Raw genomic sequence first — 21,608 nt, 5'->3', positions numbered from 1 at the left:
GTCTTTATTAATACCTATTGTAAGCTGTGGATCAGTTATGCTTCAATTACCGTAAAATTTTGGTTATGAGTCCCCCTGGTTATAGGCCGATCTACCTTTGTTGTAGCAGATTTTACTACGGTTGATTTGATTGGCTAGATTTAAATTTTCTTTGTTAAAAATCAAGCCAATCAAATCATGTGTCCCCAGAGCTACTTGTTTCTCATGCACCTCAGTCGGCTAAGAGGGACAAGCAGCTCTGGGGATGAGAATGAGATAGGTCTACCATTGGGCAAAGCGCAGGCCAAAGCTCAGGACAGGATGGAGTGGCGAAGTATTATTGCAGCCTTAGTGAGTGAGTTGCATTGTTTTATGCTTCTGTTGGACAACCTTTCTCAAAACAGCTGTATCTTATTAACCAAGCATGGAGGCTCCTATACGACTTGAAAGTTGGGACTGGTGATAAAGTGTTCAAACTGGTGCAATCTAGACAATTTAGTTCTTGGTAGAAGTGAATCTGAAAACACTAAGGCATTCCAAAGCCTTCTTGTACATTACTAGACCACAAAAACAGTTCTCTCCATATGCTCAATATTATTCTTCCTCAACTTGGGACATCTGAGATTCAACCCAAATTTCCTACTGATGTTGTAGCTCATCAGAAATCATGTAATGTCTGGTCGTCCCACACTTTGTAATTTTTTGAGACACTACACATGGATTTCTGAAGAGAGACACCATCAGAGTATAAAAGCTGTCGAGTTGAATTTCAGATGTCTCTCGAAGGGGGAACATCTGATGTTAACATTAACAAGCAATTCCACATTTCTATGGACCATTTTTTTGTGCACTCTTTAATGCGAAAAAATAAGCCACCTTAATGTTAACACCATTGGGTAATTCAAGAAACAGACCTGGTCAAATATTTTAAATTTACAGTGTTTCATCAACTTACTGCCCAGAATTTTAAGTGATTATTCATCAATGTATTGTTTCTCCTTTCCTTCCTGTCCTTGTCACACACCTCCAGGTATGATCTTTAGCAGGGAAGTGCCAGGAATTCCCACAACGCTGCACCACGGGATCATACTTTTGCCTGGAAAAACTGAGTTTTCCTTTGTCATTGATTGTAAAAGATACACAGTTCAACCTTGTCCACCTCAAAAATGTCCACCACAAGTTGGTCGGCAGTAAAAGACGGTGATCTCTGAGCCTGTCATTAGTGACCACTTCAACTTGTTGCATTCCACTAAATGCTGCGGCATACAAAAGATATAAATCATCATTTTTAAACTTGTTTCTGAACACAGCGCAAACATCTTCAAGCCTAGCTTGCAAGTCTTTAGTGCCTTTCCACACTAGTATGTTATTATTTATAATAAGCAGTACTTTTTTCTGCTGAGCGGCAAAGTGGTGTGCAGTCTCCTTTAGCCTGTTTGCTGTGAATGTGAAACTAGATACCGAACCAAAGGCACCCACATTCATCCCGTCAATTATCACATCAAATGGTCCCCGTTCTTTAACAAACTTCTTGAAATCTTCCAGCTCTTTGTGCATTTTCTTGTCTAGTTTTTTGCCCTTGACTTCAGAACCATTCTGTTGAGGACTGCTTGACAGCCTGATTATCTCGCACTCCAGTTGATGTATATCACTTGGTGGTATGCCACTGGTCAGCTGATTTCCACAGCTGGAACATGTTCCAATCTCACTTACACTGCAAGTCTTCCACGTCCATTGGTAAACTGGGTCATGATTGAACCGTGAGTGAATTACCTGAAGCAGTTTAACTGGCAGCCTTTCACCAGCTTGTTCAAGATAATGAAACACTTTTTGCGACAATATGCCATATGTGTACCCGTCTTGACTGTTTCTTCTATCCCCAGATAGCTCAAATCTACCCATGGAATTACTTCCCTCTCTTTTAGATTGATTATTTTCCTTAGTTCTTACATTGCTAGGATTGAGCAATGATCTAATCATTTCATTATCTACAGACAAGCATCGGTCACTTCTGCTTGCAAGACAACTTTGCTGCCTCTCCAGCTTCTCCTCAAAAAGCTGCAAAGCCTGTTTCGTCAATCCACTTTTGGCTAAACTTGTAATGACATAATTATAGTGACGAGTGTGATGGGCTCTGTTGTCTTCAGTGATGCTTCGCAACATTTCAATAGCTTCATCAAAGTGTTCTCGATTGCAGTAAGACTTGATCATGGTGGTTTTAGCTCCCTCGCCAATGTAACTAGCATTCTGCTTTATGTCTTTATACAATGTGTCCGCTGTTTCGTGTTGACCATGTTGCACAAACATGTGAAGCAACGTGGAATAGCAACTGTCCACAACCCAAGAGTTTCCCTCATTCCTGCTTTCTTCAAACAGCCGTGCAGCATCTGCAATGTTACCAGTCTTTATGTGGTGTTTCATCTTCTTTTCGATGTGCGTATTTTGCCCATTTTCTGGGGCTTTACCGGAAATCGTCGCTTCAGAAGATAGAAATGTTTTGGAGAGTACCCACGTGCTTGGAACACGACCTGACCAAATCGCCCTAATCCATCTTAGTCGAATCATACCGTTTCTCTATCGGGTGATGCCATAAAAAGTGAATGTATTATGGGTCGTTATCCGTCAGTTTCATCCAATGAGAATAAATAAAAGTTATTTAAAAAAGTCACTTCTTCACTTTACGTTTCTTCCAAGTTTTGCAGCTTCCTGTACCTTCACGAAACTGCAAACACTTGGTCAGCGGCTAGAGAATTAGTGCCAGCTCCTTCTCGCGATCCACAAGGGCCCTAGCAACGCCTGACCAAAAACTGTTCGAAGATCATGAAGTCGAGCAGCGTGCCCCTTGCATCCTGCGAAAAAGAATTTCTCCTTCAAAGCATAAAATCAAGGAAGGTAAGGAGTACACGATCATTTCTTTGTTATACTATAAACTTCCATTGTTCAAATGTACTGAGCGTTGGAGTTGTTTTACGGTTCTAAACAGCGTTTAGATGGACGAGAAACCTACGACTACAGAAAACTCAGAATTTCATTTGGTGTGGACAGAGGGCATTGCGAGGTGCAACTGGGCCGAACTAGGTACGGTTAAGCCAATTCTGTATGTCACTGAGATATTTAGGTAGTTATGACACACAGCTGTGGTCAGCAGCCGTGATATTTTATTCCTTATTGTCAATATTGTGTCTGTGTGCAGTATTTGATTCTGGAAACTGTTCATGCGTGGTCAAGTCTGGTAACTTAATTTTTTCAACATGCAACGTAAATTGAGTTCCATAAGGGCTCTAGTTTGATCATCCAGGTGAGGGTAGTCCTAAAATGGTCACTTGACCATGACTGACAACTTGCCTTCCTGAGCAGAAGTCATCTTCAGAGTCTGACAAGTGAACAATAGTGGAAATGGCATTACCAGGAGCCCATCAACTGGAGCCTCCATACGTACTGTACCCTTGAGTCAACCCTTTCCCGTATATTTTTATTTTTAGAAACACATTTCCCGCGAAAACATTGCTCCTGTGGTCAGACCACATGCAGCGCAGCTAGGGCGACGATGTAAAAAAAAAAAATGGCGGCCAATGTTGTACGCACATTCCCTGTCCGTTTTCCTTTATAATTTTTGCTTCTTTCCTGATTTTACAGCCGAGAGAGCCTGGTTTACTCGTGAATGAATATTAAACGACTAAAAGTTAATTAATAAACCACTTTTTTGTCCATGAAAATGAAGTCAGTTTAGTCATGGCGTTGATCGGAAATATGTAATTGCTTCAGTTGCTTGTTTGAATCTTACCGATTTCTGGTTTGCACGGACTTATTACATGCAGTGTTAGACGTAAACAGTACTGTGAGGTTTGACGCTGGATTTGTAAGATCTATTCCCGAACGAAAGCAGAAATAATTTAATATGGGCCGAGCTGTGGCGAACGCGTGTTCTTTGATACGGCGACGAACAGTATAAACGTGATGACTTCGATGAAAATTTTGACTATCCGTATGCTCCAAGATCCAGCCAATATAAGATCATCATGCTTCGAATAAAACCTCAGGAAAATGATATGTGTTTGTTTCTTCTAAAGTTCAGCAACTGGAATTATAGCAGAGATCGTTGAGTCGCTGTTGCAGAGGTGAGATATTGCGCATCTTACAATTTTAAAATTATACCCGTACAGGCCAACTGCCTGAATGTTACATCTTTCTTCGGTTAGAGACCTTGTGATCCACTTATTTTAATCCCCGTACATTTCTTTCGCTTTGTATGTTTCCAAAGAGAACTCTATGCCTGTACTATCTGGAGAATTCTAAAGCCGAACGAGTCGTTTAGCCGGGACGGCTGTTTAGATTTTTATTCTAATGTTTGTCCAGTGCCTTCGCCACGAAGGACCAAACCTGTCAACCCTAAAGCGTACACAAGCTAGCGCTTGTCTGAATTATTGTCACTCAGAGTTTTGATTGCCTTGTAGAATTTGATTTGCAATGTGTTGGTAGGGACTTGGTACAGGCCAAAGTGCGTACCTTGTTTATAAATTTATACCATTGATACGTTCGTTTGGTGTGAATGTTTACAACCCTGAGTAAAATTTATTGTTCACAACAACGATTAGAATCGATCAAGCTTTTATCAAGCTGCCTTCTTATCGGAAGAATTACACGGCAAATAATATTGACCGATCTGTTGCGCCTATCCATCCTCTTTTCAAAATATATTCGTAATTTCACAGTTGCGAGATCGTTCTCGCCGCCTTTCGATTCGAACAATCACTCTTACTTTTTTGACAGACCTGTACAAAATCCCGCAGTTTTTTTAGTCATAGCATTACTTGATGTCTTCCTTCGAAGAAATACTGAATTTAGAGGACGACAAGGAACAACATTCTGCAGTCTTCCCTTCTCGTTGCGCCATTGTTTTAGATGACACAGCTTGCGTAACCACAGCGGAATGAGACAAATGATTGACTGAGGTGCGAAATCTCCCGCGAGAGACCCCGGGAGATTAGTTCTAAAAATAAATTAATACGGGAAAGGGTTGACTCCAAGGGTTAGTATGGGAGATGAAGGCTCCAGTTGATGGGCTCCTGGCATTACAAACTATAACAGCTGACATAAAGGCATCTGCACATTGCTCTATTTTATTTATGTACATAAATTGATGCACATAAAGTTCTGTGACCATGTGGGGTATTGATTGGTCTTTGCAAGCACGAGAGCATAGAACTGGCTCATTTTTCTTTGCAAGCATGAGCATTGACAAAAGTCTTGCGAGCAACAGGCACTTGTCAAAAAGCTACCATCACTAAAAACCGAGCATGCAAGCTCTTATAAAAATATACAAGACAAGCAAATGAGCACCCACTAAAATTTTGCAAGCATTTCAAGCAGAAGCCTAATTTTGTGAGCACTGTAAAATTTTGAGGTACAATTCATGACCCCTTCCATGGCTGATGGGAATTCTCCTTTAGTAACCAATGAAATCCAGAGAAAAGCTCATCTAAACACAAACTAATCTGTGATATTTGTCATGACTGTATGTAAATAGGGTTCTAGGACAAGTATCATGTGAAGTGGCTCAGCCCAAACCTAACAGACCCACTGAGGGTCAGCTGTTTGTCAATGTGGAACTATCACCAATGGCATCGCCAGCATTTGAGTCAGGAAGGTTGGTTTAATTTTGAAGCATGAAAATGACTTTAATGTTCTAATATAATGTTCAACAAAGCCAAACTTGGGACACATATAGGGTGAAGTTTTTTGCATTTTAGATTTCTCATACAGTCAAACTTCCCATAACCTGATACCTCTGAGAACAAAGAGGTGCATCCAGTTTGTTGCTGCCTAGCACTTGGAATACACTAATGGGAAGTTTAACACATGTTTATGACTAAATGTGCTTGTGGGAGGTATTCAACTATACAGGGCTGTAGGAAAGATCTTACAGGGGTGGGTGTGAGCATTTGGGGGGTCCGGGGGTTTTGCCCCCGGGAAATTTTGAGAAATCAAGTTGTTAAGGGCCACATTTCCTGCATTCTGAGAGTCATTTTAACCCTCACTCCCAGATTAGGCAAACCTTTGTGGCCCATGGGTGGGTGCACATGCACCCATCACACTCCCATACCTACAGGAGATGTCTGTTAGCAAGGTTTTTACTATAACTTCAATTTCCAGGAGGAAGTGCTATGTATCTGAAGTTAATAAAATAACTAATAAATTATACCTGTACTTGAAAAATACAATCCTCTGTAATTTCTTTTGTAAACCAGCTTTTTTTTTTTGACATACAGATCAACAGAATTTAGCACTGAGCTGAACCGGTTTATGGAGAGATTTTATGTGGAGTCAAGAGCTATTGATGTAGAGTCCTTATGCATTGTTGCTGGTGAAAAGGTTCGTCTTAAATGAGTCCATCCAGGGGGGTAAAAAATAATCATTATGATTCATTCTTTTTCAGAATTGATCAGACATACAAGATTATTTAAACAATTCCAGAAACTCTAGGGAGACTTAACATGAGCTGTTGGTGCAAGGATTTCTGAGTAGGGGTGAAACGATACATCAAACTATCGATGCATCGTGATTGGGAGTGTTCTGATAGTGATGCATCGATGGCAAATTCAACTATCAATAACAATCGTGATAGTCTAGTTAATTATCGATAGTTATGATAGTTTTTCAAATTGTGCCCTGTAGTACTTTTCCCTTGATTGAAAAAAAGCCTCTCTTAATCTCTGCCGTCCATTCTCGGCTATCTGTTCGTTGTTTCAGAATCCAAAAAACCAAACTTCACGAACGTTGCGAGATATTCTGTAAGGCAGATTCTGCTCGTAACCACGATAAATAATCACCATTATTGATACACTTGGTGACAGGTACAATGTACACCACATCTATAAAGTATGCTCTTAAAATGGCTGCCAGTGATAAGGCAAGGGATGCCTCTAGCTCTTGCGATCCCGTGGAGGATTTTCAACCATATCCTGTTTTTCACGAGGATGACTTACAGGCCAGATACTGGTACTCTAGCAGATTGATTACAACGCTAAAAAGTCACTAATTTTAATACTATCGTATCGCAATAGTATTGCAATAATGTCACTACTTTTGTAATAGTATTGCAATAGTAATTCCACTATCGCAATACTATCACAATAGGCAAAATAACCCCAATAGTCACCCCTATATCTGAGATTATTTTGATAAACAGCAGGAGCTATGATTGGTCAGTGGTTGCCTTTGGATGCCGTAACTTTAAAGCTGATTTCCAGTCCGTACTGCGTAGACTCGGGGTTTGTTTTCGTTTTTGTTTTGAATTCGTTGAAACGTTACACTTCGTTGACAGCATACATGAAGTTTTTTAGTCCGCCATTACAGTTCGCTTCGTTCAAGAATTTCCGATGAGCTGAAACGTCGGTTTGAAATAGCGTCAAGGTTCTTCTACTTGTTATTATTTGTTCTGCAAGGATATCTGGCGTTAATAATGAAGAAACAGGTAAGTTTGTCACATAATTTTTAGTTTTGCTTTGTTTGTGAGGCTCACATAAACATTGCAGCCGAGATTGCGCAGTACGGACTGTAATTCATCTTTAAAAGTTACATGCAGCAGAGTCTTGTTCAGTTGCTATATTCTTAGAAGTATATTGTACTTGATCAAGCCACATTGCAAAGGAGAGACAAAAGTGTAACGAGATACCTAATTCCATAGTATTAATAGTGCTACAGCTGTATATCATCATTATAATTTTTGGGGAGATTTGAATCTCAGACATCTCAATAGTGAGGGAAGAGCTGAGTGCACAAAGAGAGATAATTGTTGACTTTTAATATTATGTGCCAGAAACCTTGGACAAAATCAACAGCTCCCTATCTTAATGAGTCTGTTTGTGTATGTACTATACAAACAAGTTAATCATTTTGTGAATAAATCTTAGGTCTGGTCAGTGAGAGTTGATCTACATGTTTTAGACAATGGTGGAAACATTGCAGATTGTGCAAGTATTGCTGCAATTACAGCTTTGGCTCACTTTAGGTATGTTTAAAAATCTACATACTGGAACAGCAACAGCATGTAGAGATGAAATTGCTTTCACTGTTTTTGGATACTGACATTTGAAAAACAACATAATAATTTATAATGACTCTTTTTTGTTTTTCTTGCAAGGCGACCAGATGTGTCAGTCATTGGCGAAGAAGTAACAATTGTAAGTGCATTTATTTGGCATTCACAAGAATATAAACGTTATATATTTCACATTTCTGACTTGTTCTGGAAGTGACAGCTTTTTCTGGAACAGTTTTCCAATTCTGTTAAATGAAGCTATTTCAGGGCCATAGGAAGGGGGTGCAAAGGGTGCATCTGCACCGCCCATGGCCCACAAAGGTCCACCTAATAGGGCAGTGAGGGTTAAAATGACTCTTAGAAAGCAGGAAATGTGGACTTCAATAACTTAATTTTTCAAAATTAGTAGGGGTAGAATACCCTCAGACCACCCCCCTCCTGCCAAGACACTCACCTCTCTGGCACGCACACCCACCTGTAAAAAATCCTGCTTACAGCCCTGTATTTGTGAAAAGGGCTGGCCAAATCTGAATAACACCAAACCTGAAATGTGCGCACAATTTAATCTTAAACCTGCCAGCTGCCTGACGGTTTTGAGTTCAATTTGGAATTAATTTGTACAAGTGATCAATGGTAAAAAGTAACTTGGTCAGCAGTCAGCTTCAAAAAAACACATGACCTCCATGAGGTGTACACCTGAGCCTGCGTATGGTCATGTGATACTGGTCAGCAGATACCTTGTTTTGACAGCTGTCAATTGACCACGTTAACGTTAGAAAATTTCCTGTTATCTTTCAGCCAAACATGATTCAGAATATTGACGTGTAATTTGCACTGGACAGGTGTTACACTTTTTGAACTGGTGTTACAACTGAACTGCACTGCTCTTAGCCAATCAGAATCAAGTAATTTTTTCATGTATATTATTATGAGAAATACACTGATTTTCTTATCAACAGCACTCTTCAGAGGACCGTGACCCAGTTCCTTTGAGTATTCTTCACATGCCTGTCTGCATAACATTCGGGTTTTTTGACGAAGGGTAAGTCAATATTCTAAGTTTGTTAATACCGTAACTTCAGGTTAAATTACATGCCACTCACATATCTGGTTTTCCTAATTGCACCATGGATGCATATGGCCTCATAAAGTTTCTGTTTTGGTTTCTGTAGTCAAAAATTGGGAGTAGCCCCCTGCAGACTTGCTATAGCCCCTGTTTGCCAGCTTCTTCAGGGTTACTGCCTGTTGCCATAGCGGTCCCAGGACCTAACACTTCTCAGACCATTTTTCTTAAATAAAGTGTCTGTGATAAATATTTGCCTTTTTTTTTTCATTTCTAGACAGCTGTTGCTTGTAGATCCAACGGATAAAGAAGAAATTATAATGAATGGGAGGATGATCATGGCAATGAATATTCATCGTGAAATCTGTGGAGCAGTGATGGGTGGCGGTGTGTCCTTAGAATCTGATCAGGTATGCGAATTTTCAAAAAATAGTTTTGACAGCTGCCATTCCATTCCATTATTATGTTCTCAAACAGCAGTTTAGGTACATTGAGGTTACTATTGTTAGTAGATACTAATTTTAGCGATTTTTTCTGAGCAAGAGTTAGGGACCATTAATTTAGCGATTTTCCAAAAATTTTAAAAAATTAGTGATATTGTGTAAACCAGTTTTTAATGAACATATACCCGGTAGCTAAGATGGAAATAAATGTCCATGATGTTCAGTGTAAAAGAACAAACTCACTTGAGATTGAACAAACATTTGCATTGCCAGAAAGAACAAAGTTATTTGCCGGCATGCATTATTTAAAAGAATGTTTAAAGTCAACCATGTTTAATTTTGTTTTCTTTTGGGATAGGAGGGGGAGGGGTATTAAAATTTAACAAGTATTAAATTTGACCAAGACAAATTTTAGCGAGTACTAAATTAAGAAATTTTCGCCCAACTCCCTAAAATCACTAAAAGTAGCTGCTAACAATAGTATCCTTAAGGTATAAGCAGTGGTTCATCTTTTTGTGTGATTGATTGTGACTCATTCAGATCCTCAGGTGTTCCAAGATCGCATCAGTCAAAGTTGCTGAAATTGTTGCTCTTATACAGGAGGCACTGGCTGAGGACTCTAAACAAAGGTAGAATTATTGATGATTGTGGTAATAGCGAAACAGCTTTTCAATCCTAGTGGCTCCTTCGCACAGTGCTTAATGTTCTTTTGTATTGAATCCAGAAGACAACCTTGTTATGTGACCTTGTCAATTAAAAAAAATGTTCCTGGATCCCAGAAATGGGAAGAGTGTGGTGAAATTTGTAGGACCATTGATGTCTAAATGTCATACTTAATTTTTTAAAAATCAGAAGTTTTAATGCGGCTTAATGTATTTTACACATGGCTAACCTTGACACAGTGCAGGTCAGTGGTCGCGCCTCTACAAAACTCAGGGAGGCATTCGAGCCCTCTGCTGGGGGCATCTCATGGTTTGCATTTGTATTCGCTTGCTTGCTTGCCTTTACACGAACTATAAGTATCATATTGTAAGTACGGTAGGTATTGTATTGTAAATAGTGTAAGTGTTGTAAATTTATAGTATACAGTGTTGAACTGTAAGAAACGCAAGTATTGTGAGCAGCTTAAGTATTTGTATAATAAGTAGTGAGTAGTGGACGTTTCTTTTTTCATATATTTTTGTAAGTGCTGTGTTTTTGTGTGTTTTGCAATAAAAAAACTCCAACATAGCTCCTAAAAAAGAGGCAATTTTTTCCTCCTAAATTATCAAGTTTTTTTTTCTCTCCACTCTCCCTTTGATAAGTAGCAGTTTTGGTAAGTTTTCCACTGATTCAGTGTGACGGGGCCTACTGTAGTGGCCGCTTGCAGGGTTGCCATGGATACCTCCTTCCTCATGCCTAATTGCTGCCGAGCTCATCAAATGCTGATGAGTTAAAAAGCTGATTATCTTACTAATTTCATTTTGCTTGGCAAAAATGTGAAATGTTAAATTATGTATGCTACCTGTCATAGTTTCTTATCTGGATTGATTTTCTTTGACTAGAGCTATTGGAAAGACAGGAGTAATAGAATCAGATATGGCACCATCCATTATTACTGTGACATCAGCTGACGAGTCTGATGTGGACATAACTGAAGCAGTAGAAAAAGCCACAGGTACAACATCAAATTTTTATCATCTCAGTTCTTAGCTTAGACTATGAGCAGTCTTTGCTTCTTACTTTCCCTCAGATCATCTAGCCTGCGTAGCTGGCAGTATTGTGGGGTTTTAAAGCGTGCACAAGCAAGCTGCGAAGTCGCGACAACGAGCGGCGCAGCCCCGAGGGGCTTGATTTCAACTCCTCCTCCCCAAGCCTCTCGCGGCTGAGCTGTTTGTCTGTGCCCACTTAAAACCCAACAATATGGCTAGTTATGCAGGCTACAGATGATCCAGTGAGAAATGAACAAAACAAACGTAAAATTGCGACATGAAAATTGGGAGCACGATGCAAGGAGAACCAATGTTTTTTGTGGGGGGTGGGGTAGGGTAGAGTAAAGTACATAAGTGGGGTAAGATAGGGTAGGTTAGGTTTAAGACTTGATTTCAGCAGGGGTGAACTTAACAGCAATATATTTACTATCCTGATAAACTAGTCATGCTAAAACAAGATTAAGATGCACAATTTCATCATATTCTGATTAGCAACTTTTTTATTTGTATGTATTGCAGATCAGAGATCTAGTGAGATGTCATCACTGCCAGCTGGAGAATCGTATCCTTTAGAACAATCTAGTGTGTCTTTTACAGTGCTGCATGCCATATCATTGCCACTTAGCAAAGTTTTTGACATCTTTTTGACAACGTCTGATTCAACTGGCTAATCAAAGAAGAAGCAAGAAGCGAGGGAGGCAGAATTGAGAATTGTCAGTGAGTGAATGTGGAACTTGACTATGTTTCCTTTAACAATTCTTGCACTTTGATTTGCCAGCTCGAATCCATTGGAAAGATGTCAAAAAGGTAAAGCAACTTTATTTATACACGGTTTGTGTTTAAAGCTAGAAGCTTGTGGGGCCGTGTATATGAAACAAGTACTGAACAAATATAATATATTAAATAAACATAACATGGTTAAAAATCCCAACTGGCAGGAGGCAGACCAGTTGGCTATTTACAGCATGACCGAAGATTTGAACTCGGGACGACCGAGAGCAAATCCAGATAGTGGTCAGAACGGTACTTGAACCCGGGACCTCCAGATTTCAAGTCCGGCGCTCTAACCACTCGGCCACGCTGCCTCATCAAAATGTTTTCAAATATTGCCAGCACACTAGCCATTAGGCCACTGCGCCTCCCTCCTACTACCATTTGCGTTCACCCATGAAGCGTGATTTTAAAGTGTGACTAGTGTAGCAATCAGGAAAAATGTTAGACGCTTATTTAATTTGTTTTTTAGTTTCAATTAATGTTATAAGCTGTAATTTTATTGTATGAGTTGTAAAAAAATTTTGTCAATAAAGAGCATAAATTCTAAATAAAAAAAATGAAGCGTGACGAATTTAGCGCGTAGTTTTACTTTTAAAACGTTAACGGTTTTATCTGAAAACGTGTCACTTCGGACAAATGAATCAAGCATTGAAAATCTTGCACTAAAGCGACTCCTGGATGATAATTCTTTCCAAACTTGTCAACTTTTCTCCTCTCCATTGCAATAAAATTTTCTGCACAGACTTTCATCGAAGCAGAGTTAACTCTGATCGAAGTGAGCGGGAAAATCTTGAGAATATTGATAGCTCCTGAAGAAAACATGATCATATGGCGCCAAAACGTTGTGAATTTTACGACCTGACCGCAAAGTTTAACGTTTCATTGGTCAAAAGTGACGCGTAAACAGACAAAACCGTTGAGGTTCTTAAAGTAAAATTACGCGTTAAATTCGTCACGCTTCAAGGATAGACGCAAATGGTAGTAAGGACAGTTGAACATCTTTACTCTAGACCTGGTGTCTGTATTATACAGGTAAAGATTACTTTATATGAATGCTTGAGAAGGGTAGAGGTGGGACCAGGTAGACTGTCCATGATATAGAAGTGTCCATAAGGAGACGTTTGTGTCAGACTGCACCGTGTTGTGGAAGGAAGTGTGAACGTCTTGGAATTAATCATATTGTGTCACTAGCCAACAGCAAAACATCTAACTTTGCAAACGCATTTCAGTTCCTTAACAAAATTATCGTTTTACAGTCCATGGGTAGCAGAATTAAAGGTAATCTCGCATTATTTACTAAACAATTTACATAAATCATTAAGTCACAATCTGCTGATCCTAGCAGTATGCAGGACGCGTGTCACATATCAACCTAGTAAAATGGCCCAGCTCACAACGAGTCTCTCGTAGCTCAGTTGGTTAGAGCGCCCAACCGGTATCTGGGAGGCCATGGGTTCGATTCCCGTCGGGGACTCAGAATTTTTCTTTGTCCCATGCTCGTGTCATGTAGAACATCTTATCTTTATTAGTCACAATAGTATTGGACTTTTTCTACCATACATTGAGCTTCAATATCAGTGAAAAACTTTGGCCCTAAACTTAATTTCTTGTATATTTACCCGGCCATAATAAACTTTGAAATTCACCAATAGAGGGAACAAATTGTCATTTTTAAAAATGATATTTTGTTAAAATCACTATAAACTAAAGGCGCCATGTATGCATGCAATCTTTTCTAACTTGAGGCCGCTCGGCGCGTGTGCAGCTCCTGATAAAACTGCCACACTCAAATGCAAAATTTGTCTCAATTTATGAAATTCTGTTCTTTTGAGTAAAAGTCCTATGATCCCATTGCACAAAATTTTGGCGTTTTTATTCTCCAAATTCGCGAAAATTAAGTGCCGCCAAATATTGCTTCTCAAAAGTTGCTGTTGACCCCGCTGTTGCATGAGGCAATTTTCGTTCAACGAACTTGTCCTGCAATTTTGTGGCAAGACAAATTGCCTTACACACAATGTCTCGCGACATTTTTGTTGTAGAATGAGTTTTACGTTTCGCAAAGATTTGGGCAATGCGGCAACGAAATGTTTTGCGTGTTACCTTGGGATGTTTCTAAAGCAACGTCGCAACTTCACTTCTCAGCGTCGCAACAAAACAGCGCATAATTTGCACGAGTCATTGCTATTTTAACAACGGCTTTGCTGAAAACACTTATTTGTTTGTTTTTTGTTTCTGTCAGGGACCAGGCACGGCCCAGATTGGTGAAGGTGGAGACAACTCATGGATTGTTTTAGATGACGATGACGATGAAGAAATGGAAGACGTCGACGAAATTGAAATAACTGGCGTGCAAAAGAATCCCGAGACTGCAACACAAAGTTCACAACACGAGAATGGAAGTAAAGGTGAGAAGAAAAACAACGCTTTAATTTTTATTCAGAAGCAAGATTGAAAAAGTATTTTTATATTTTTTCTCAAACTCATTAATAATTCATCAAGTTAAAACAAAGAAATTCATAATCGTGAAGGAGGTTTGGATACCCGGTCTTAATTAACATAGATTTTTACATTTTATTTCTCTGTTTGCTCCGCAGTTTCTAAAGATACATCGAACACCCGAGACTGTGTTTCATCGGCTATCCAAACACTTGGAAGTTCGTCAAAAATACTCCGCTGTCCTCTTGTGTTTGATATATTACTTCTTACATGGATAGACGTAATTAAAACAAGTTTTCCCGACAATATTTGATTGGCCATGGCATAGATTTTTTCCGGGAAAAATTAAGAAGAAAACTAGGAAGTTGCGAATTTAAACTGCATCTACTCTTCGTTAATTTGTGATTGATCAGTAACATCGCCGCCTCTTTTCTCTAGATACTCTGTTTTTCTATTGTTATGGACACAGTATGTAAATGAGGCAATGAACCAATCAGAATTTGAAGCAAAAACATACAACTCGTTTCAGTGGTGGGAAAACATGTAACAGGTGCAAAGGGTGGGAAAATATGTAATCCGTCCCAAGCACGGGAAAACATGTAATCCGTCCCAAGCACGGGAAAACATGTAATCCGTCCCAAGCACGGGAAAACATGTAATCCATCCCAAGCACGGGAAAACATGTAATCCGTCCCAAGCACGGGAAAATATGTAATCCGTCCCAAGCACGGGAAAACATGTAATCCGTCCCAAGCACGGGAAAACATGTAATCCGTCCCAAGCACGGGAAAACATGTAATCCGTCCCAAGCACGGGAAAACATGTAATCCGTCCCAAGCACGGGAAAACATGTAATCCGTCCCAAGCACGGGAAAACATGTAATCCGTCCCAAGCACGGGAAAATATGTAATCCGTCCCAAGCACGGGAAAACATGTAATCCGTCCCAAGCACGGGAAAACATGTAACCCGTCCCAAGCACGGGAAAACATGTAATCCGTCCCAAGCACGGGAAAACATGTATAACCCGTCCCAAGCACGGGAAAACATGTAATCCGTCCCAAGCGCGGGAAAACATGTAATCCGTCCCAAGCACGGGAAAACATGTAACCAGTGTCAAGCGCGGGAAAACATGTAATCCGTCCCAAGCACGGGAAAACATGTAATCCGTCCCAAGCACGGGAAAATATGTAATCCGTCCCAAGCACGGGAAAATATGTAATCCGTCCCAAGCACGGGAAAACATGTAATCCGTCCCAAGCACGGGGAAACATGTAATCCATCCCAAGCACGGGAAAACATGTAATCCGTCCCAAGGACGGGGAAACATGTAACCAGTGTCAAGCGCGGGAAAACATGTAATCCGTCCCAAGCACGGGAAAACATGTAACCAGTGTCAAGCACGGGAAAACATGTAATCCGTCCCAAGCACGGGAAAACATGTAATCCGTCCCAAGCACGGGAAAACATGTAACCAGTGTCAAGCGCGGGAAAACATGTAATCCGTCCCAAGCACGGGAAAACATGTAATCCGTCTCAAGCACGGGAAAACATGTAATCCGTCCCAAGCACGGGAAAACATGTAATCCATCCCAAGCACGGGGAAACATGTAACCAGTGTCAAGCGCGGGAAAACATGTAATCCGTCCCAAGCACGGGAAAACATGTAATCCGTCCCAAGCACGGGAAAACATGTAACCAGTGTCAAGCGCGGGAAAACATGTAATCCATCCCAAGCACGGGAAAACATGTCACTCGTCCCAAGCGCGGGAAAACACAAATCTAAATCACGATTGGCTTTGGAAAACAATAAGCTTTATGGCAAATTTGTGGATTGCAGGCATTCTGATTGTGACCAATCAGAAATCCAGATACCCACACAACGAAAGCACATACATGATACTTGCTTAGGACACTGTTGGACAGTCCATCTACAAGGTTCTGCAGGAATTTTATTTCTTATGTTTATTTGTTCCTGTTTCAGTCGAACACCACACCGTTGAAAGTGATGGTAGCGAGGAGGAAGATGTTGTGATCTTGACGGCCGAAAAGAGCAGTGGATTTCAAAATAGGTATAACTTGGATGTTCGTGCATTGGATCGAATTTAACATCCTTATTAAATGTTTCTAAAGGAGAATCTCTGTTTTTATTTTCTGTTATTGTAGTTCCAAGCCAAAAACTACTCAAGACGCCATGGATTTGAGCGTAGCCCTGAAAGGTGGCAATGTACAGAACAGTAACAACAAAAAGAAGAAGAAAAAGAAAAACAAATCGGGAAACAGAACTTCTCAAACTTCGTAGTAATATTTATTCTGAATCAGATTTTGTAAATAAATTTTTATTCAGTCATAACTGTTGAAATTCTTCAGTTCAGATAATGAACTCCCTATCCTTTTGCGGTACAATGGGACGAGTCCCCGCTACATTTTCTTGTTTGTGTACATGTTATAATTGTGTCACTGTCCCTCCTAAATGTCCCTGCAACATATCCCTTCATGGGCCCTTCGTGTGTATTAAGATTCAACCTAAAAAAAATACATACTAATGACTTAGCCCTACAAAGATTCATAGTATTGGTTGTCATTCGCGCGCGAAATTTCCAAAAAGAACAATTACGTTATTATAGGAAATTAACGCTTGTGTTAATTAAGGTATTTGAAATTAACGCGACTTAAATTAACGCGAATTGAAGGAAAAATTACTTCCCAATAAAGGAAATTAACGCGAAAGAGGGGGATAACATTTCATAATGAAGGAAATTAACGCGACGAACACAAAGAAAAAAACTTGTTGAGACAACAGGAACAAAATTATATCAAAACTAGGCGTATAATCCTAAAGGTATGGGTTAAGCGAAGGAATCTGAGCGCCTCGAGCGTTCGTCACAAAAAAAACTTGTTGAGACAATAGGAACTAAATTATATCAAAACTAGGCGTATAATCCTAAACGTATGGGTTAAGCGAAGGAATCTGAGCGCCTCGAGCGTTCGTCATAGTTTCAGTGATACCGGCAGGTTTCTACCCTGATAAAATGATGCCTTTTCCTAGGAGTAAAAAACGTCTGGACTGTATCGAGAAATTGGGGCCAAAATAATGGAAATTAAGGTACACGGATATCTCTGCATGTAGAGCTAAGGCATCGGTAAGAATTTTTTCTGTTCGAAATCTACGCGTGCGCTTGGTTAACAACGATTATATTTGTTGGCTGTTGGTTACCCATAGTGCAATTTATGTAGTGACTGCAAGTTACCAATGCCCTCTTCGTTGCTCCAGAAGACCGCGCAATGCTGGAAAGTTATGATACTCTTTCTATACCAGATTTTTTGTCGTGCAGAAAGACAGACTGGGCATCAGACGATGTCTAAAAAAATTGTCATAATATTACACCCGCTTTCAGTGTTACGTGCATAGCTATCTTTCTACATCCATCTTTCGACATCATCTTTCGACATCGTCTTTCTACGTGCTGTTTGAAATGAGCCAATCAAAACCTATACATACCGTTGTTGGTTTCATGCAAATGTGCGAAAAGGTCAGAAGGTCATGCTAGTGGGCTGTGATTGGCAGATTTCGATCCGTGTTGTCTGTTTAGCACGTCGAAAGATGGATGTCGACAGAAAGCCGCTATGTACGTAACACTGGAGTTTCCCTAATGGTCGCGGGTCGCGGGTTTCAAGTCGCGTGTCGCGGGTTTTAAATAAGTCGCGGGTTTTGAAAAAGTCGCGGGTTTTGAAAAAAGTCGCGTGTTTTTAAAAAGTCGCGTGTTTTTAAAAAGTTGCGAGTTTTCGATAGAAACCATTTATTTCTCAGTAAAATTCATTCAAACAAATTTAAACTCGTTTTCTTTGGAACTACGTTACAAAGTAGCCAATAACTTTGCGGGTTAAACAATCAAATTACGAACTTCGGAACAAACTCCCCAACTTTGGTCCGGCTAAACTTCCCAAGTTTTGCAAGTTGAGGAGGAACAAGACATGTTGCTCGAAAGTCATGTTCATGTCGGAAATTCAGGTGAAGAAAACATGGCAGCAGCGGTAATGTTCCAGCGATTCCAGTGGCTAGAGTTACAAAATATTTGGTTGAAGTTGAAGAGCCTGACGTCGTTTCGCATGAGCGATCTGCCGAGAAATAAATTTTACGTCGGCTGAAATTTGGTCAAATTTAACTTTTTATATACAGCAAATACATCTTTAAAATTTTTGTGAGGCTTTAACTTCAATGTCAAGTCTTCTGCGTTTGTAAACCGAATGAAACTGGACGGCTTTACCGATCTTCAAGTAAAATTAATTTTATACAAATGCGACTAGAGTCAGACAAATTTGAATTAAAAGTCGCGACACGTTTACGGCTCAATTCTATTTTTATGGTACGTGTTTTCTTCCGATGGTTTAGCGAAGCAAAACCATTTCTGTCAACATAACTACAGAAGGGTTTTTAAAATCTGCGCCAGTTAAAAATATTTCAAAGAGTTTTTGCCACAGAATACTACTGCTGTAAAATATATTTATCAACCGTACGCGTTCAATCATGGATACTTTGGTTCAACTTCATGATCGCTCGCGCGCAACGTTGTTTTCAAACTTAAAAGCTTGATTGCAAATCATGCAATGTTTGATACCCAATTTGAACATTTTTTTTTTCAGGACGTGATGCAACGGACGGTATACGCCTTATACTTACTGTGGGTCAGAACGTTGATACCGACGCCGTGCTTGTTCAAACAACTATTTTGAAACTCGAGCAGCTAGAATCGCTGAAATATTTCTGCCACCACTTTGTAACGTGTCTCGTTCCTCCTAAAGTTCTTGCAAACTTGGGAAGTTCAGAAGTTCAGTCGGCAATGTTTGGGAAGTATGTTCCGAAGTTCGCAATTTGATTGTCTAACTCGCAACGTTACTTCGTAACGTAGTTCCTAAGAAAACGCGATCATTTTAAAACCGGCGTCTTTGCAACCGGTTTAAATTTGTTTGAATAAATTCTACTGAGAAATAAATGCATTCTATTGAAAACTCGCAACTTTTTAAAAACACGCGACTTTTTCAAAACCCGCGACTTATTTAAAACCCGCGACACGCGACTTGAAACCCGCGACCCGCGACCATTAGGGAAACTCCACTGAAAGCGGGTGTAATAAGGATAAGAATAAAACCTTTATTTAAGAGTCAAAACTGAAATAGCAGTAATAAAACCACTATTAAAATGGGGACACTTTAAAGTAAAAGAAAAATAATAACAAAATCTGCATATCCTCATAAATGCTAAAATTAGTTAAAATTGGTTAAACTCGCCCAATATAATTTGATTCGACGCTACCTGATAGAAAACGGGTTATGTTTCATCAAATTACCAAACGGTTAAACGAAGGTTAGAGTGCGCCCCAATCTAACGGATTGAGGATGCAGCTATCTCCAGCTTTTATCCCTAAATGGGACAGTAGTTGTGAAGTCCAGATGCCCAAGTCGACGGTCTACATAAATAAAAACAATTCAGGTCAGTGATAAAAAAGTTGAATCATAATGTAAGTCGCACTGCTTACCTTAGTTTTTTAACTGCTTATACCTTCGTGTTGGTCTTCGATTCAAGAAATCATCCTTCCAATTAGCATTAAACTACGTCATAAACATGATAACTAGTTGATTAGCTTGTGACGCATAGCGCAACGGAAAACTTGAATGTAGAGCGCGCTTCTCCAAAAGAACGCTAATGATGTAGCTATATGGGTAAATCTTGGTGAAAAGGAATTCTATTTCAAGCCGTGAGATGTCAAACTGGTTCGGTAAGCGATTTACTTGCAGTAAATTTACACCTGTTGAAGCCCTCAAGCCGGGTGACTTGGATGGAGGCCAAAGTCCCGAAGAAAAATCTGAAAGCCCAGAAAGCAGGACAACGAAAAATGGAGGCGGATGTTTAGCGCTGTCACGAATTTGCAACTGTAGAAACAAAGCTGAGGGGACGAAGGTGAAAAACGTTAACTCTGACAGTCCAGCTATGTCCAGCACGGATGGAGCTCACTGTAATCCACATAAGTAATATTTTAACATTCACATGCCGATAAAGTAATCACAGGTCAACAGTACGTTTGTTTTCTAGCAAAATGAGAGACAGGCCAGAACGAAGGCTACTGAAGAAAGACTGCATGTAAAACCAAAAACTGTATTTTAGTCGTATCCGTTATTTGTTGGCGGCTGGGACTTGAATGACGAACCGAAACTCGCTCTCAAAGGATAGAACGGGCAAAAAATGATTCTGGAGAGTAATAGGAATATGTGTTGTTCAACCAGGTAGATATATATGCTCTTCGAAACAAACATTAGCTAAACAAACATCAGCAAAAACATTAAATTATCACTAACATTTTCAACAGATTAAATTCACTTGAATAATATTTTCTACTTGTTTTTAAGTAGTCTGTTAACATAAATTCTTTACCGAAACTTCTCGTTAGTCAAGCCGAACAGTGTGGTTTTGAGCCGGAGTATTTAATCATCCCCAATACGAGGTTAATCCATATTTATTATGGAAAAAAAGCGCGATACGCATCACTTAGTATTTGAAATAAAGAGAAATACTTTGCCTAACAAAAGTATCAACTCCAGTAAATAACTAGTCTACGACTCACAGCTTGAAGTATCAAACTTCGCTACGGTTAACCAGTTGCAAGAGCACTCGCCATCTTGCCGGCTGTCAAGAACGACGATAAGCACGGGTTGGCAGGGATTGCTATAAAAGCACTATTCAAATCCCTCTGTAGGGAAGTGGTCGGAACAAGTGTACTCATTGGCCTTAAAATTTGAGTTGAGACTTTCAAATTAGGTTTGCATGAAGCTTGCCTTGCTGGAGAAATGACACAAGGAGGTTTAAATCTTTTTCTTAGTTTCTACTCCTGATAGAGTGGGGACTATATGAACAAGACACCATTTTTAAGGTGGAGAAAGGGGGGGGGGGTACTTGAAGGGATCACCTGTCTTTTTGCAGAGTGGTGGGTCCTGTCTGAGTACAATAGTTTTAAACTTCAATTTTTTATTATTCTGGCGGTGGTTAAGCTTATTTACGATTTGCAATACCCCTCCCCATGCCACAAAACTGTAAACCCTATTAATCTCCCCCTGTCGAAAGGGAGTTTTGATGTAAAAATCCTTGAAAACATTTAAGACCCCTCTAGATTTCAACTTTTTATACCC

At 39.8% G+C, this 21,608-nt stretch overlaps 2 protein-coding genes and 1 long non-coding RNA gene across 4 annotated transcripts; 1 reads left to right on the top strand and 2 right to left on the bottom strand.

Moving 5' to 3' along the window:
* Nucleotides 1–71: 71 nt before the first annotated feature.
* LOC144653307 (uncharacterized) lies at nt 72–2,686 on the bottom strand. Its single transcript, XM_078513282.1, has one exon. It carries the CDS (start codon nt 2,542–2,544, stop codon nt 961–963), a length of 1,584 nt encoding a protein of 527 aa, XP_078369408.1. The 5' UTR covers nt 2,545–2,686; the 3' UTR covers nt 72–960.
* An 84-nt stretch (nt 2,687–2,770) lies between these two features.
* LOC144653309 (exosome complex component RRP45-like) lies at nt 2,771–16,779 on the top strand. The gene is made up of 15 exons (XM_078513284.1): nt 2,771–2,871; nt 2,963–3,057; nt 5,507–5,626; nt 6,249–6,351; nt 7,893–7,990; nt 8,123–8,162; nt 8,980–9,062; nt 9,361–9,493; nt 10,067–10,155; nt 11,071–11,183; nt 11,737–11,779; nt 13,248–13,269; nt 14,231–14,396; nt 16,411–16,498; nt 16,593–16,779. The coding sequence occupies exons 1-15, from the start codon at nt 2,800–2,802 to the stop codon at nt 16,726–16,728; spliced, it is 1,401 nt and encodes a 466-aa protein (XP_078369410.1). The 5' UTR covers nt 2,771–2,799; the 3' UTR covers nt 16,729–16,779.
* LOC144653336 (uncharacterized) lies at nt 16,715–20,022 on the bottom strand. 2 transcript variants are annotated; one of them, XR_013570720.1, is made up of 4 exons: nt 19,964–20,022; nt 19,741–19,894; nt 17,644–17,788; nt 16,715–16,952 (listed from the first exon to the last, which is right to left on the bottom strand). It is a non-coding gene; the product is annotated as an uncharacterized LOC144653336 (long non-coding RNA). The 2 variants fall into 2 exon arrangements; XR_013570721.1 differs by lacking the exon at nt 17,644–17,788.
* Nucleotides 20,023–21,608: the final 1,586 nt, after the last annotated feature.

Source organism: Oculina patagonica, chromosome 5, assembly GCF_052425735.1.
Source record: "Oculina patagonica isolate OP01 chromosome 5, crgOcupat, whole genome shotgun sequence".
Taxonomy (NCBI): domain Eukaryota; kingdom Metazoa; phylum Cnidaria; class Anthozoa; order Scleractinia; family Oculinidae; genus Oculina; species Oculina patagonica.
Note: the sequence above shows the minus strand (reverse complement) of the source record. Positions and strands in the feature narration are given on the sequence as shown.